The 17500-nt window shown below is 41.0% G+C and overlaps 1 protein-coding gene across 27 annotated transcripts in view; it reads left to right on the top strand.

The window, feature by feature from the left end:
* Positions 1 to 17500, top strand: part of FOXP2 (forkhead box P2) — a 349270-nt gene that overhangs the window by 321714 nt on the left and 10056 nt on the right. For 26 of the 27 annotated variants that reach the window (XM_053406905.1, XM_053406912.1, XM_053406902.1 and 23 more), the window contains one exon: positions 157 to 320. In XM_053406905.1, the coding sequence (XP_053262880.1) occupies positions 157 to 320 (164 nt within the window). Of the gene's footprint in view, positions 1 to 156; positions 321 to 6627; positions 6720 to 17500 lie in introns of all 27 variants that reach the window. The other variant, XR_008332550.1, reaches the window with a different exon arrangement.

Raw genomic sequence — 17500 nt, 5'->3', positions numbered from 1 at the left:
ATGTGTGGGCAAGTGTACAAAGTCAGATGTGGAACAAATGGCCCAGAGATGTTTCTCGTCATCAATTGGGCCTGTTTACACAGATCTACATCAATACATGTTGAAGCTACTTCCAATGATCAAATGGCTAAAAACTCTACCTCTTTCTTTTGCTAGGCTGCGCTGGCAGAGAGTAGTTTACCTTTGCTTGGTAACCCCGGATTGATAAATAACGCATCCAGTGGCTTACTACAGGCAGTCCATGAAGACCTCAATGGTTCGCTGGATCACATTGACAGCAATGGAAACAGCAGCCCAGGCTGCTCTCCTCAGCCTCACATGTAAGTGCGGTCAGCATCCTTTACTGACAAAAACTTTGCGTTCCCCTAACATCCTTTCAAATGCATGCAAGAATATTCAGAAACTATTCACATGGACTGAGAAACAGCTCACTTGATCTGAACACTTCCCCTCCCTCCGAACAGATCTCAGTTCACTGCATGATGACATTGAGTGGGCAGTGGGAAAGGCTTGTGTGCTTGCAAAAGGTTTCTCTCACATAGAATAGAATGTGAATCCCGTTCTCTGTGCATTGTGGCCTTGGGCTGCAGCCCCGCACACAGCTAGGTGTACTCGGAACACCTCTTTGGTTTAGATTGGACTTGGGGGTATACAGCCATGTTTCAGCCTTGAGAAACAAGTTGTTAATGTGATTGCAAAAAATACTGGCGCAACACTGCTCATAATATAGGTGCTTTTATTGTGCCTGTGATCATCATCATTTGAATATTCAGTGCAATGAATTCTACTTCCGATCAAATATCTGGATTCTTTACTGAATTTTCATCTGTTAAGATTGCATAGCAGGAGTAGTTAGAATTAGTAGTAATTTAACTAGACCCACAAGTCCTTATCATGTTTATGGACTGTCACAGAGATACTGCCCATTTATATTACCATAAAATGCAAAGTTTAACTGTTACCCAGAGTTTACATAGAAGCTAGTAAAGTGTAACTTTTTGCCTGTCTTATAAATCAGCGTAATTACATATTCAACTTTAATTACTGGTGTGTCTGTATTGGCAAGGTTTATATGTTATATTTTATGCAAGACTACGATTCCTATTAATATTTAGCAGCTAACTATATCATTAATTACTCTAAAATCTTTCCCCCACCATCTTTTTAATGCAGCTCAGAGAGTGGCAGTATTAAAAATTGATGTATTGTGGATTTCAGAAATGTGTATGAGGCCTAAGAAATGCCTGGCCTTAATCAGGGGTGTCAAACGGGGCATTTTTTTGTTTAGTAAATAGTAAAACATGTACCTTGGAGGTATCATTTCCCAGGTTATTTATATAATAATTAGAGAAGTGACATCTAAGTAGACATAGATGTAGAATGATTCTTTTTAATGTACAATTATGTCCTTAGTTAATGATAATATCCTTGTATTTAAAATGTTGCACTCAGTGTGTCCTTATTATTTAATTTTCTCTTTCATATTTCCCATATTTATTATACATGTAATGCTGGAATAGTAATTTTAAGTCAAACACTATAGGTTTCCCCCCCTAGTACGTTATCAGAGATGTTCATTTTGATTTTCCTTTGTACACTTAGAGATTTCCAAGTGGTTTTGCTTCCTGGTTTATTTCTCTTGCAAGGCCTGTAAATATATTATCTGACAGATATCTTGAAGATCATCTGCCTAATTGCTTTATTTGCCATTTATTGTATCACCTTGTGAGGTGGGGGGGGGAGGACTATAGGCACACACTACTGAGCAAGACCATTAATGTGCTTTAGCGAGTTCCAAACCATTACTTTTTTTCAAAATGGAAAAATTTGTCTTTTGGAAGTGTCTTTAGATGTATTAAATAATACAAAAGAAGTAATAAAACTTGAAGTAGAAAGAACATGAATATAAGCTCTGGAGAGCAACAGTACTCTAAAACAAGTAAAGTGAGCCATCAGACAAAAGTTTTTATATCCCGTGCTGTATGCTATCAACCATGCATTGGGTTGCTTCAGGCCTTTTACTTGTAGCATTTCTCCTGAGTATGCTAATGCTCTCTTTCTGTCTAAAATGCCAAGACAATAAAACTTTAAAGAGCAAACAAGAATTAGATCATGTGTATTAAAAACAGCTATTTCATAGAAATGAATGACATTTGCTATTTAGAGTTGTTTGGTAACAGGGTAGCCAATCTCTTTCTTTCTCTGTCTCTCTTTCTCTTCCTGTATGTGCACTGAGCAGTAGATGCCGATTGTACATAGGATATACTGCATGTACAGTGTACATTCAACCAGCACGCACAACTCTGTACGCCGTGCCAAGTGGTATTTGCATGCTACAAAGTGCATAGATATGTTAATGTTGGAAGCTGAGTGCAGATTATACAAATGATTTCAGTGTGAGAGATGAACAACTGTGTGGAAGGAGCTACAAAATCTAAGTATCAAAAATGGGGGAGAAGATAGCATGTCCCAAGGCTTACTTCACTAGCATGCAACTGCTTAGGATAGGCTGTGGTAGCAGTACCCCAGTGCAGCATAACTGAACTTGTTATAGCATCAGTATTTCAATGATAATGTGTTAGTACTACAGAGCAGATACGCTGTCACACACTGAGATCAAGGTGCCAGATAGGCAGCCATAATTCATAAAGTTAGTCATGGAACATTTGCCAAATAGTTAGATGTTGTAGGACCTACATCAAGATCCCAGTCTTCCTGGTTTGAGTGGGTAAGTTATTTAGAAATACACCAATTAGGCAGTCAGATAACCAACCTCGAATAAATTTCTAATGAAGGAGAATTAAGATAAAATAAAACTTCTGAGTAAAAGCAGAAGCAGTCAAGGCTTACAAAGTCCTTGCTCTTAAAATTTAATTGATCACTAGCTCTAGAGTCTTCATGTAGGCTGAGAGTCCTCTTATTCAGGGTGAAACTACACAGGATGTGGAAGTTCAGCGGTCGAACTCCCAATAATTCTATATTTGCAACAAGCACCCAATTTAAATAGAGGCTGAAGCATGGAGGTAGATCTAACACTTTGTCCTGGCACCAGTTCCCCAATTTAAATCACTCACCCCAGATTGCTCTTAGCCAAGCAGGGCAAAGCTTACTTAATACAAGACTGTTTCCCCTCTCCGTAATTCATGAAAACTTCAGAGAGCACATGGGCTTATGACCATGATGCACAAGCAAAGGATTAAATCTCCTCATCCCAAGTGCACCATGGCACTGATCCAAACTGGGGCCCTCGCAATCTGCTTTTTGTAAAATAAAAGCACACATTAGGAGTTTGAATCATGGATCTCCCACCTCACATATGGTTTAACTCTCAGGTTTTCTCGGCAAAGGTCAAGTTGTATTTAGGTTTACTTTCAGGTCATGTGATCATATACTGATTGGTCTATTACCAGACTGTGGTGTTTGTTGCAGAAATCTACCTAGGAGCCAATCTCACAGGAAGCTAACATAAGAAGCAGCTCCTGTGTGAGTTGGGATAATTTTAATATGGCTTTGTTGACTTGCTTAAAACTGCAGTCTCTGATTCCTTTCTTTGAAGCCCAGGTGTTTGTTGGTACCTAGTATAGAAGACAATGTACTCTGTTCATGCACAGAGGCAGTGTTTTCCTCGCATGTTCCTTCTAGGCATTAATCAAAGTGGCTGTCAAAGTCAATCAAAGTGAGGTGTGTCTCAGAATGTATCATGAAATCAAATTTTGCTGTGCTTCCTATATGGTGAGGGACCATTGCTTGTCCAAAGCTCAGAAGGGCTTTTTAAGAGAATTCAGCTGAAGCGACAAATTTCTGAACTCAAGATCGATGCTGCCTTCTCCTCCATTTCCCTGACTTCTGATTTCATAAACTAATGCCTCATTGTCACATTACAAGTAGAAATAGTACAGTGCAGGTTGCTCTGCCATTTGTGAATTGATGACAGTGGCCCATTTTTCACATAAGCTCTAAGCAATGGTTTAGCACTGTGTGCACAAGCTGGAATCAGCCCAAGCAAGATTTGTGCTTGCATGGTCCTCCTCCTTCAAGCAGCCTTTAGGTTCATTTCCTTGATCCCAGCTTGTCATCCCATGTAAACCAGGAATCATAGTTTATAAGGCACTCTGGTCAGTTTCAGAACAGTCCAGCATCAAACCATAGGTTAGGAAGCTGACATGTTAAACTAATCAGAGTTCATTATAATCCACAATCTTTGGTTCTGAATAAACCATTCCTCCGTCCCCACAAGCCCAAATCTTGCATGAGCTTGTTCCAGCCTATGCACACGATGCTGAACCACGTTATTGTGCTAACAGGTAAACTTGACTATTGACTGCTGCCATGTTGTGACGCCCAAAACTGATCTTATAGGAAACCTTGCACCCATGTGGTTGCAGCAGCCACAGTGATGAACGTAAACAGCAACATTGTTTTCTAATATTAACTTTCCTTGGAAGCATTCTGCTGCATAAGCGATATCAATTTGCACAAAGGACAAAAGCATTTCCCCCTTTGAGTTTAAAAAAGAATGCTAATGGGAACATAGCTCAATATCATCCACTTTGACTGGCACACAATCTTTAGGTTTGTTCACATCCACATTAAAGAACTAGAGACAGGAGTACTTCACACGTGTGTTAATCGCTGATTAATCATCAGGCATAGACTTGCATCTGTGAATGAATGGGCCATGGCAGAGCAGATGCCAAGGACTGAAGGGGATCCTTGCCTTTGCAGCAAAGCCTGGGTGGGAGACTGCTACTGTCTCACAGTGGGTGAGGTGCTGGGCTGTGTTCCCCCAGAATCTCCCATGGCTGTGAGCCAGAGGTGGGAATGAGGCTTATAAAAGCCCGTGCCCTGCCCAGTCATTCAGCCAGACAGAGCAGAGAAGCAGCATGGTATCACCTTTAAAAAGTGCTTTTCATTTGAGTCGCTGTGAGTCGTCGTGCTAAATGATCAAGGTACAAGGGACCAACTGACCTACATGAATGTGTGAATGAGTGCTACATTTTCAGGGCTTACAGGTGTTAGCCCAGAGCACTAGTGAGGTTTTCTCCCTTACTAGGAACAGTTGAGGGGGGAGTTGCTATTTTCTGAACTGTTCTCAAAACACCAGCTCAGAAAAGGAACTAGGAGCTGTTTCCTGAAGGTATTTTCTTATAGCCATCCCAGCGCATTACTTGGCCCATACACACTACAATCCTTGTATTCAGCTTCATTTTAAAATATTGGAATTAGTTGAAGCTGTGTGTGCACCCATGGTCTCTTGTGATAACAGTATTTGCTGCAGAGGTTACATTTGAGTTTAGCAAAAGTGCACAGAGGAAGAAAGCAAATAAGGATGGAAGCTCATCTGAAAGATGAGCATATGCGAGCTCAGTCAGTCTTTCGTCCTCCAATTCTGCACTAAGCAAGAAAGGGGAGTTTCAGCTCTGCATAGCTTCAGTCATCCTTTTCCACCTTTTGTATTCTGCTGTCTTTCCCAACCCCTATCCTCTTTACCTTTCCAACTTTTGCCCAGCCTGGGTCTTTCTTCTCCTTCTCCTTCTTTGCAGTTTGATCTGCATAAACATCAAACTTTTTATATTTTCAAACTTTTTTTATTCTTTAAATTTTGTTCCCAAAGGCAAGTGTGATTATTCTGCTCTAAGGTCTGTTTGAGGTGCTTCAATTTGAAACCAGTCCATTGTCAGATTGTTCCCATATCTGATTATTCCAGTCCCCTACTGTTATGCTTTCACACTACTTACAGTAGGTTACCTATCATTCCAGTTTCAATCCCTTTCATTCCCTTGTGTTTTTAACTTCATACCATTCCTGTACCCCTGTCTTTGCATTTTTTGTATTTCTGCTTTTTGTCCCACCTCATGATGCATCTCAATTTACTTTGGAGGTTCTTCTGTTGTAGGAGGCTTCTATGATGCAAAGTCCTTGTTCACTGGGTGAAATTTGCACGCAGCATATTCTAAAATAAATCAAATGCTTAAAGCTGCACCAAGCTTTGGGAGAATGATTGAGAATCATTTAATTGAGTCAGTGATGATACCACTGCTGTAGCATTTTGTGAAATACATCACGCATAAGCACCATTTAATCTCCTTGTTGTAATATATTAAGGTAGCTTGAAAATGTTGTGTTATGTTGCAGTCTTAAAAAGGCCAGGAAAATAATTGAAAATATTACCTACAGTTGGAGATGGGAAAGAAATTTTGTGCCTTTTGTATTTTAATGAGGACCTACTTAATTCTGCAATTTTTTGAAGCAAAACGCAAACTGAAATACAGGTGTCATTTGAAATTTGCGATTCTCCGAATTTTGCAAGACAGTACTTTTATCAAAAAAGCATGTGCACACATGTATATTAGAGGGAAATGTGCATAAAATGCAAAATTGCATACAAAAATAGGTGTGTGCTAGGAGAAATGTGTCCTAAAATGTTAAAAACAAATTGCAAATTGACGGGAACAAACTAAACAACATTGAAAAATGAGAAACTGAAATTGGCAATTTTGTCCCTCTGTCCCGATATTGTTATAGATTTTGTTTACTTTCTTGCTGGCTTTAGTTTAGCGTAGAAGATTGCTACTTGTGGACTTCATAAGATGCTGAAGCTTTGTATCTGACCTTTTGTATCATCAGATTCACATGTAGGCTCTATCTGTCTGAATGAACGTTTCAGGTTTTAGGAGCACCACCTGGCATTTCAAATTGACAAGCCAAGTGAGCAAAAGGTAGCACTCCCCCTTCTCGTTGTATTTAAATTTTTAATATTTATAGTGATGTCGTGGACCATGTTGAAATAAGTATTGAGGAGTGTGTGTGTCCGGAAGTGGGAGGATCTCTGCAGCTCCGTGCATGTGGGTAGTAAAAGAACAAATAAATTTGCTGTGGAATTAAAATGTTTTCTGTACCGTAACAGATACCGTTCACAAGTAACATCTCCCCTCCTCCAACTCCCCAAAACACACATTCTCCTGTTCTCCTCTATATTCACTTCATATTGTTTCACTTCACATTTCAGATCTAGCCTCTTGTATTTTGCTTCCCTGCTCATCAACTCCCTGATCTTTCTAGCCTTATATGCTGTTGCGCTCAGCAGCCACTGCAGCCCTTTATCATTTCCTCTTTAGTTGTTTAAATGTTACATTCCTTTGATCGAACAGTTGATGTTCCTTTTTTATATAATATTCTAACCCCCATTTGTTGCACTTTCACAATTCTTTCTACTTCCTCCTAACAAAAAGATCACTCTAGAGATAGAGTGCCTGCAGCTGTCTTATGCTGAAAAGTGTCATATCCCCATAGTATGGATTGTAGAAGTTTGCAGGATCCTTTGGGGTTTTGTGGGATCTATATAGAAGCAAAATGCATGGATGCTTTGTTGAAAACTTTATTCCGTTCTCTTTTGAATTCTCCACAATTGGATGTTTGTAGAGGCAGATTAATAATTCTCAGACCCCTGGGCCACAGCCACACACACGCAAGCTCAGATGCTAATTGCTTGAATTTTAACTATTGTAGTTAAGTTTGTAACTATATGTGACAAAAAAAAAATCCTACAAACGGAAAGATATGAGCCCATTTTGAAATTCACAGCCTCTAACCAGCAGAACAAAAGCCAAAATATTATTGCAGTAGCACTGGACAGTTTACAGGGCAGAAACGACACATCGTAATGTTCATAAACATATAAAGACAATGTTCACACACAAAAGCTCATCACTTGATGAGTTCAACATTAAATTATGATTTAAATGAGTGAATGAGCCTAGGCATCATAGGTACAACACCATAAATAGAATTTCAGTATCACCTCTGCAGTGGGTTCAATTCACAGTCAGCTGCCAATCATCAAGAAATGGTTCATGCATGCATGGGCATAGCTTCATAGCGGCAGCATCAAGTGGTGGCCTACATGTGTGCGTGAGCTATCATTTCATAGGCCTAACATGAAATACAGCTTTCACATTTCTCCCATTATCTCAAACACAGTGCTTTATCAATGGAATCAGTTCACATATTCATTAGTGTAAAAAAACAACCAGACATAACCAAGCAGTGAACATAAATGCTTGATCCAGCTCCTGGTGATTAGCGCCAAAACAACAATGAATCGGAAACTTGCCATAAGAGGTTGGTGTGAAATGCAGGAGCCGTGGTTCTGCCAAAAGGACCGTTGCAAATGCATGGAATCACAACAGGAGGAGAGAAATGGATGAACTGGAACAGGAGGAGAGAAATGGATGAACTGGTGTGTAAGAGAATGAAATCAAAATAAAGGCAATGGGAGCTGGACAACTAAAACAGCCATTCAAACACATTTTCTGATAGTCCATTTCAGTTGTTCATTTGTGTGTATTGGGTGGGGCAGTAAAAAGTGGTTGTTGGCAGGATTTTTCAGAGAATTGTGTGTTTAAATGTGGCCTGTTGGGTAGTTTAATAGGTTATATTTAATAGGTCACCCTCTGCGGGACGCGGGTGGCGCTGTGGGTTAAACCACAGAGCCTAGGACTTGCCAATCAGGTCAACAGTTCGAATCCCTGCTACGGGGTGAGCTCCCGTTGCTCGGTCCCTGCTCCTGCCAACCTAGCAGTTCGAAAGCACGTCAAAGTGCAAGTAGATAAATAGGTACCGCTCCGGCAGGAAGGTAAGCGGCGTTTCCGTGTGCTGCTCTGGTTTGCCAGAAGCAGCTTAGTCATGCTGGCCACATGACCTGGAAGCTGTACGCCAGCTCTCTCGGCCAATAAAGCGAGATGAGCGCTGCAACCCCAGAGTTGGTCACAACTGGACCTAATGGTCAGGGGTCCCTTTACCTTTACCTAATAGGTTAGCCTACTTTTGAGATGCTTGTTTTTGGTTTGGGATTCAAATCAATACTGAACAATTCACAAGACAAAAGAGGTAACACAGTGGAGAGTGAGGAGGTGTTTCATCACTGGTAATTAATTTAAATCACACAAGCTTCTTTTTTCTTAAAATCTATTATACACTTAAACTCAGGCCTAAATACTGCTGAAAGTAATGTATAACAGTTCTAGTTCACCAAACCATGGTTTGTTGGAGCTGCAATAAGTCATATGCCCACCCACTGCCTCCTCCCCTCTTTTGCATCAGTACTTCCTGGTTCCTCAAACAAGTTTTCCATGGCATCTGAACCAGAAAACCGTGGCTTGAACAATCCATAGAAACCAGAATCAAGCTGATACTCTGTTTTGCAGGGATCATTCATTCCTAGTTTGTACATCATGAGAAATTCTTGTTAAGAAACCAAGCTACTTTGAAAAAAGGTGCAAGAGATTAGAGCAGCGAACACACAGGCACACAGCCCATTCTTGGTTGTTCAGATCACAGTTTGTTGGACCAGAAATTGTGGCATTTGAACGGAGCCTAAATGTCATCCTTTGGAGATGAGCCTTGAGCTCTCCTAAGGCACTCCTGCTTTATTAGATAAAATTTGGCCTTTGTTTTGTGTTCCACAGTGAGTCAAAGCTGGTTTTGAGTCTAGACATTCTGAATTCACATTTTAGCTACATGTATTGACTTCACATCTTTTCTAGTCCATGTGTGATCTTCTTTTGTAGAAAATGTTCAGTTATTGGGATATTATCCCCAGTTCCATAGGGTTTGGGGGCACACCGACACATCTACAATGGTTTGGCACTGCTGATTTCTTTCCTTTACGTTCATACTTTTCACAATGCTTCCTTGTGTCCTTCTGCAGCCCAACTGATACAGCGTTCTAAAGGGTATATCCCTTATTCAGTATAGTTCTCAAATCTCACTTCCACCATCCGGAGCACACTTTATGTCTATACAAGTGATCATTTCAAGGATATTTTGGTTTTCCTGCAATCCCATTAACCCTCTTTGGTTGTTCTGTTTAATCCCTGGCAATCTACAAGGCATCTGACTCTTTTGCAGCTTTCCTGCTCCTCTTGAAAGAATTTTAGGTTATCTTTCTTCTTCCTCTGTTTTCTGCCATGTTCAAAGCAGCCCACAGGCCCCTTTCTGATTCATCCCCCCAGAGTAAAGAACAAGTGTTTCTACAAAACATGACCTCTTTTAATATGAAAATTGAACATTTCATGACCTTTGTCCAACTGCCAAATTAACTATATTGGAAATCTGCAGGGTATTTATATAAGCCAAACTGGAAAATACTTTCTCTTCAGTGACAGTATTTTAGAGTGCTAGCTATGTAAGAGGTTTTGAGGTGGAAATTACTAACTTTCAATTGTATCCCTATTCATGAGTACCAAGTCTCAATATTACCTGCTGCATTCCAAACAAATCAAATCTAGAGAATAAAGGTCAAGTAGTATATTGCATCTCCTGGGACAGGTACTCTTTAGTTGCCTTTTTCATCCTCTGTTCTTCTGTATCACCCTTTTTTCATTGCTTGTCTCTCACTGTTTTCTTTATGGTCATACAATTCCTTCAGTACAAACAGTCAGAGAAGGCAAATTTCACTCAAGCAGTTCTTGTTTACATAACAGATGTACATCACCACACAGACAAAGCCTTTCTGCCAACCTTAACGTTAGACCTGGGGGCCGAAACAATTCCAAAGCTTCACATTTGAAATGCATAACTTTGCAGCATTGTACTTTGTTTCAGTTGCTGTTGTTTCAAATGTGGAAATATTGTCTTGAAAGTGTGTGTTTCTGAAACTTAAAAATTTGAAAGATATAGGCCTGGTTCAGACTGTGGTTTTATGGATCAGAAATGTGTCTACACCCTGTTCCATATCCTTCTCCCTCCACACACCTGTGGGATCAGTGAATATCGTATATATTACTGTGTTCGAGTTTTTCTTAAATTCCAAAGTGAGTAAGTTTTGACACACATTCAGCATATAGCAACTGTGCCTAAATAGCAAGCAAATCTTCTGTTTTATATTCCAGTCTGTGGTATTGATCAGAAAAGAAATATAAGCACGGCTTTTCTTAACCCAATCATTATTACTTGGAGACTCCTTTGTAATGGATGCCTCTTGTCGTCCATTTTACTTCTAAGCTGATTTGAGTTCAGAGAAACATTTTGAAAACCTATAGGAACTATGTATTTCATTTGAATTCACCCTGCCCTATCCTGAAGGCCCAGAGCATTTTGAAAACCATTGGCATAGAAGAGTACTCAAAGGCTGCCAACCTTTGTGTGCTAACTTGGGAGTCAGTCCCACTGAACTCATTGTGCCTTAAATTCCAAGTAAGCATGCATAACATAGCTGCAAAAATATAGCCTATAAAATGCTAATACAAAACATCACACAGTTCCAACACATTAAAATCCTCCCTAAATCTTCTCCTTCCACCTGCAATTTCCCCATTTTCAGATAATCGAAGTCTCTCTTATTTGGGTCACCTTACTTCTGCGGATGGGCTGAAATACCTTCTTCCAAAAGGAGGCACTCAGTTCACATGCAAGGCCCCTCAAAAAGAACATTAGATAACAAAATCTTGAATTTGGTTGACAAGTATTAAAATGTATAGGATTCCAGCACTTTCGTGTGGATTGTTACATCCAGCTGTTCTTATGAAATATTATGCCTCTGAGATCTGAAGCCTTCATACCTGCCGGTCAACGTATGTTTAAATCCAGCAATTCTGATAATCCATGGTGGATAATTTATCAAAAAGCGCAACAATCCTCTTGTGCTAACCCCCTTCCATTATGGGTTGAAATCTAGCCTTTTGAGTGACCGTTTGTCTTCCGTGATGTTGGAGAAGGAGACAGCTCCTTTTGTCTTTCTCAAGGGCTCTGCTTTACGCAACTACAGGCCATATGCTACACCATTCTTGTTTACAGGCTGCTTCATTGTTTCTGTGGCAGCCAAGATCTAATGCACATCTGAAGCCTGAAAAGGTCTGGAGCATATGCCAAACACTTAGCCACAGGTTCCTAACAGTTCCACTGCTTGAGTGGAGAGACGTGTCTCCACATTTCTCATACATGTCACACGAAACACAGCTGGAGTATCAGTGGGTTAGATACTGCTTACAAGTAGATTTCTGGGCTGTTGCATGAAGTTGGAAACAGCTTCAGAATTTAGCAGATTTGCAGAAAGTCACTGGTGCCATGTCCAGCTGCTTCAGGGTTCTAAAAGGCATGGGGAGTCCGCATGAGTAGGAAAGGCTCTGCACTCAAGGCCTCTCCTCCTCCCAGAGGGGAGGAGTTGTGAGTGGGAGCAGCTTCCCGCAGCAGCAGGGAGGCGTATTCGGCTCCCTGCTTCTGATTGTCTCTGCTGCCGCGGCCAGGCCTTTCAGCCAGCCAATAGGGCCGGCTGGTGGGCGGGTTTAGCTGCATTTAAACAGCCACCGCAGTGCTCTGTTCCCAGTCGGTTCCTGCTTGCATTAGATCTCCCTCCCTCCCTTTTAGGTCAGCTTCCTTTGCATACTGACCTTGCTATGGACTTTGGTTGGTTGCCTTGATTGCCCAAGGGGCCTGGTAGGATTTTTTTATCCATTTGGCAAATTGGCACCAGCCTCTTGGTTTTTTCGCCTACCTCGTAGCAACTCGTCACAACTTTCTGGTATTGGCGGTTAGGCATTGGAATAGGTGTGCTGTGTTGGAGGATTGGTTATGGGCCACCATCTATCCCTCCTCTTTTGGGTATTCCGTTAAAGGAATCTGGCGGTCGTGGATCCTGTCCTATGCCCTGCTGGTGGCTAGGGCTATGGCACGACCCCCGGTGACGTCATGGGGAAGCTTCCAGTTCTGTTTGCATCAACAAGCTCCTCCCACTGGTCGTTAACCCTGAAATGACTCCCTGCTGAGCGGGGTGGAGTCATGTATTGCTGTTTTATCCAGTGCCTAAGCCAATACTACTCACATGCTGCAACCAATTTTGCCCATTAACCTAAAATAATGTGTCTTTGTGTCTTATTTATAATCCTATGCGGGTGGCAGGTCCTCGACTCACAAGGAGTTATCCCTTCGACTAATGGAAAATAAGGAAGGCAATGGAGCTAGCATGTTTGCTCCTGCTTTCTTTCATCACACGAGGGATTAAAATACTTCAGCAGGGCTAGAACATTTACAGGATCTCAACTTCAGCACCAGAAAAATTTGAAGAGAGCAAGGTTTATTTATACAGTTTGATTTTTAGCCTCATCAATTCAAAAGGCACTGGTCAAGTTTCAGAATATTTTAAAGCTCCTAAGTAACTAGCTAGATTTGAATTAACAAGCAAAACAACTTTAAAAAGCCAGACCACCACCAACATTAAAGGCTGTAACCAAAGTATCCACTAAAATAAATCTCTTCAAGTTCTGAAGAGTGTCCAGGGGAAGGATTTTCTAGAGAAATGCTTTTGCATGAATGTGCAGTGTTATAACTTGGTACAGTGAGGCTGTTATCATCTGGGCAGACCAGGACCTCCATGCACACTGCGCAGGCTTGTGCTCCAGAGAGGTCACTTTGGTGATGACAATGCAGGAGGCAGCAGTTTTGAGTCTCTGCAGCCACAGCAGGCACTGTGATTCTCCAGCAGTTTGACTTTACAGTCCATTGTCTCTCAAGACACATGGATGCCAAAAACCGGTGATGATACTGTGGACGTCAAAGGAAGAAGGTGATCATCCAGGTATCACCCAGTTGAGCACTTTAGAATTGGAAACTTTTAGAACAAAAAGCAAAAGTCCAGTCCTATTTCCTCATGATAGGAATCCCCTAATAGATGTTCCCTGAAGAAAATAATAAAGCTTTTGCTTCTTCACTAACAGGAAAAGAAAGAAGGAAGGGTTTTCTTATTGTTGTTTCTGAAATACAAGCTATAAGCTAGCTAGATTTTGATCTGCTATAGAAAATGTATTTTTATTCCTCTGCATTTTCTTGACCATTCTTTATTGGGCGGGGGCAGTTTAATTAATGAAAAATACTGCACCGAGTCCTCTTTCTTGCTGGTGACACCAGCTCAACAGCATTTAATTAAAGCTCTGTGTGCCTGGGAAATACAGGATCTTGTTTTCATGTTAGCAACCCGCACATGCACAGGTTTAAAAGTGAAATGTACACTTTGAACATTTTTTCCTTTTTGTTTTGGTTCTGAGATTGTGGAGAACAGGCTTTACCAGCACTGCCAATTTGCTTTTAGCATAGCATCATAGACATGCCAAAGATCTGAGCTTTCAAGGCTCATTGGCAGTCACAGAACAAGCAGAGGTGAATTACTACATGCAGCAGAGCAAATTATGTACAGTGTATGGAATCTGGTATAGCATTGGGCTTTGTGAGAATAAAGGCTCTTATTTGAAGCATGTTTCTAGAACTCATTGCGAAGGAGAAGAAAAAACATGAGAGCATGTGAACTACCTGCTTGGATGATGAGAAACAAACTTGACCTTGTCCAGGTCTTTAAACGGTTAGCAAGCAAGGCATCTGTGCCCTGAACATGTCCCACTCTGCTCCATAACTTTTAACCAGCTGTCTTTTGCCCCTCCTGCTCTTCTTCCTTAGTTGTGCCTCTTCATGCAGGACCTAACAAGAACATCCAAAACTGCACTAAATTATGCATAATTTGAACAAGGAATACTGAAATTTGAGTCTGTTCTGTGCAAAAAATTTGTCCCACAAACAGATGAGCTGAAGGGCCGGAAAGGAAGGGTAGCACTGGCAAAATTGTGTCAGGAGTGAGCCAACAATATTTTTTTTTAAAAGATATTTATTAAAATTTTCAATTTTTTATACGAACAAAAAACAAACAAAAAGATTAAAAAAGACATATAGTTCCCGATACAAACTTTTCAATAACATATTTCTCTGACCTCCTCATACCTCCCCTTCTTGTATTCCCTTTCCAATTATTTGTTCGGCAAATCCTTAACTTAAAGCATTACAGCTTATAATATCACCTTATTTCCTATCCAAACCCTTTTTTTTCTTCCATATTCCTTTATATCATTACAGCTAGAAACCACTCAATTTCAATCCAACATCATTCAACATTCCTTAATTTTACAATATTTCTGTAAGTAGTCCTTAAATTTTTTCCAATCTTCTTCTGCCGACTCTTCTCCCTGGTCACGGATTCTGCTAGTCATTTCTGCCAATCCCATACAGTCGATCATCTTCATCTGCCATTCTTCCAGAGTGGGTAGATCTTGCGTCTTCCAATACTTTGCAATGAGTATTCTTGCTGCTGTTGTAGCATACATAAAAAAAGTTCTGTCCTTCTTTGGCACCACTTGAGCCAACAATAAGTCACACGTAGTAAGTGAATTTAACTCTTTATTAGAAAAAAAAACCAGGATCTGTTCAGGAGAGCTAGGCCCAATGAGCTCAGCGACTCTTCTTCGGTAGGTCTTGTCCCTATGAGGCAGGTGCAAGGACTGAAGGTCCCTGCCTTCCCACAGCTGCCTACGTCTCCTCTCCCCAGGCTTTCCCAAGCAATCAGAGACTGTGCCAGCATGCCCTCCTTTACTCTTCATGCCCTTCCTGGTCCTGGGAGACGAGAGGGGAGGGGAGCTTGTCGCAGCAGGAAGGGGAGAAACCCCCGCCTCTTCACCAGCCTGACTTATTTCTGTTTCTTGGCCTCCCTCATCCCACTCTCCTGCTTCCATTTCTGATTTTGATTCTGGACTTCTTTCTCCATTCTCACTAAGCCCTGTTACTTTTTCAGCTTCCAACACGTCCTTTTCCTAGTCTTGTCCCTCTTCTCCCTCTGGCCACTCTGTCGTCCCACTCATTTGCCTTAAGAGGACTAGTCTTGTTGAAGCCCACACATATATTTCTGCAGCAGAAATTCGGAGAAAGTTGAAGTGTGAAACTGCGCAAGGGACCACCTTTATTTAGATTTGCCCTGTAATGACGGTTTGACTCGTTTGTCGCTTCTCCTATCCTATGCAAGGAAAACAATGTTTTCAATTGTGCTAAATGTTCAATACAAATTGGGCTTGTATTGGTAAGTACCTTGCTTACCTCTGCATAGCATTAAGAGCTTGAACTTGGGGCAAAAAATTGCCTGGCCCTGGAATATTATTTTGCATAGTTGCTTGGGACTTTTAAGCCCTAATGTCTCATCCTTTGATATCCTAATAACTGCTTGCTCTCAGTAGTGGTTGTTGTTTTTTCTAAGGTGCCTTTCAGAAATTCTTTCACGTTGTTTGGAAAAGCATGAGACAAATAATGCATAAAGATCTCTAGCTGAACTGTAGCGTTGGTGAAATAAGATGCACTCAGGTGTCAAAAACCAATACACTGTGAAATGCTGTTAGACCTGGTTTCGGTAGCATGGTTATTAATGGCATGCTAGGAGCATCTGACATTCCTTGGGATCAAAGGCTTCTTCAGAGTTCATATTTCTATATAAAGCAGAACAATGTGTGTGACTGCCCTTCCCCTCTGTTTTCTTTCGGAGCCAACAGCCTTACAGGGAGGGCAAGTGACAGCACAATAGCCACTACAGTGGGTGGGGGTAGCTCTCATCCCTCATTCTGAATATTTTGCCATATTTGCTTTTGCTCTGCTTCCCAGGGAAGAGGCATGTTGCCTGAGGTGTCTACAGCTACTGTTGCTTCTGCTGCAACTGCTTTGCCTCATACAAGACCAGAGCCTTCTGCTCAAAAGAGAATGGGGAGGACAACCGAGTTTAGCCCCCCCCCCCGCCATAGCTGTGAACGTTTCCCCTTTTTAAAGGGAAATTCCCTTATTCCGAATAGTATTCCTCGCAAGAAAAGGGAAAAGTTGACAGCTATGCGCCCTGACCACACTATGCCTCTGCTGAGAGGCATGGCAGAGCGTTTAATGCTGGAGATACCATGTAGTGAATATTAGTTTATGATTTCACTTTTTAGAATCTATCTTATATTGTTTTCTTATTTTGTATTTGAAGACAAAATTGAAAGTTTAGGCCCTTTTTGGTTAGCCAAATCTGGTTGTGCATTTCGTGTGCAGTAAAATGCTGATAGCTACACTGAGTGAGGTACTAGTATGAACACTATTTAGCCCAATATATATTGAAGGTAACCCAGGACTGAATGAGAAATGAGTTATTGGCTCAACCAGGTCAGCCCCTGGCCTCATGACAAACAGGCTCATACTAGGAAAATCCTCAGATTCAATAACTACAGACCTGTTACATTAAGTTTCCACCAAGCTGTAATATGTTGGAAGGCTAAATACAGGGTTATGTGAAGAAACTGTCCATTTTATCCTCAAAAGGCACTTGGCAGACTGCGTTACAGGTGCTTATTTTCTCTGCTTCGAGAGGTTTCAGTTCTAATTTGGAAGGTGCCCTTTAGATTTGAGATGCAGTCCTGTTTTATAATAACCCTTGTCAGGCTGTGAGTCTAAGCATGCATTTCTGGAAATATGGCCCATTGAAACTACTGAGACTTCTTAGTAAATGGTTTAGAACTAAGAGCCCAGTGACACAAAACCAAACTCTAGAACATTATTGATATTCTCAGTTTTGAATATGCCAGTGATGTATTGAATTCCAGAAAATCAAATGCAAACTTTGTTTTGTTTCTAAGTGTTGAAATTAAGCATCTATAACAAACTCTAGAACTTA

This window comes from Podarcis raffonei, chromosome 10, assembly GCF_027172205.1.
Source record: "Podarcis raffonei isolate rPodRaf1 chromosome 10, rPodRaf1.pri, whole genome shotgun sequence".
Lineage (NCBI taxonomy): Eukaryota > Metazoa > Chordata > Lepidosauria > Squamata > Lacertidae > Podarcis > Podarcis raffonei.
Note: the sequence above shows the minus strand (reverse complement) of the source record. Positions and strands in the feature narration are given on the sequence as shown.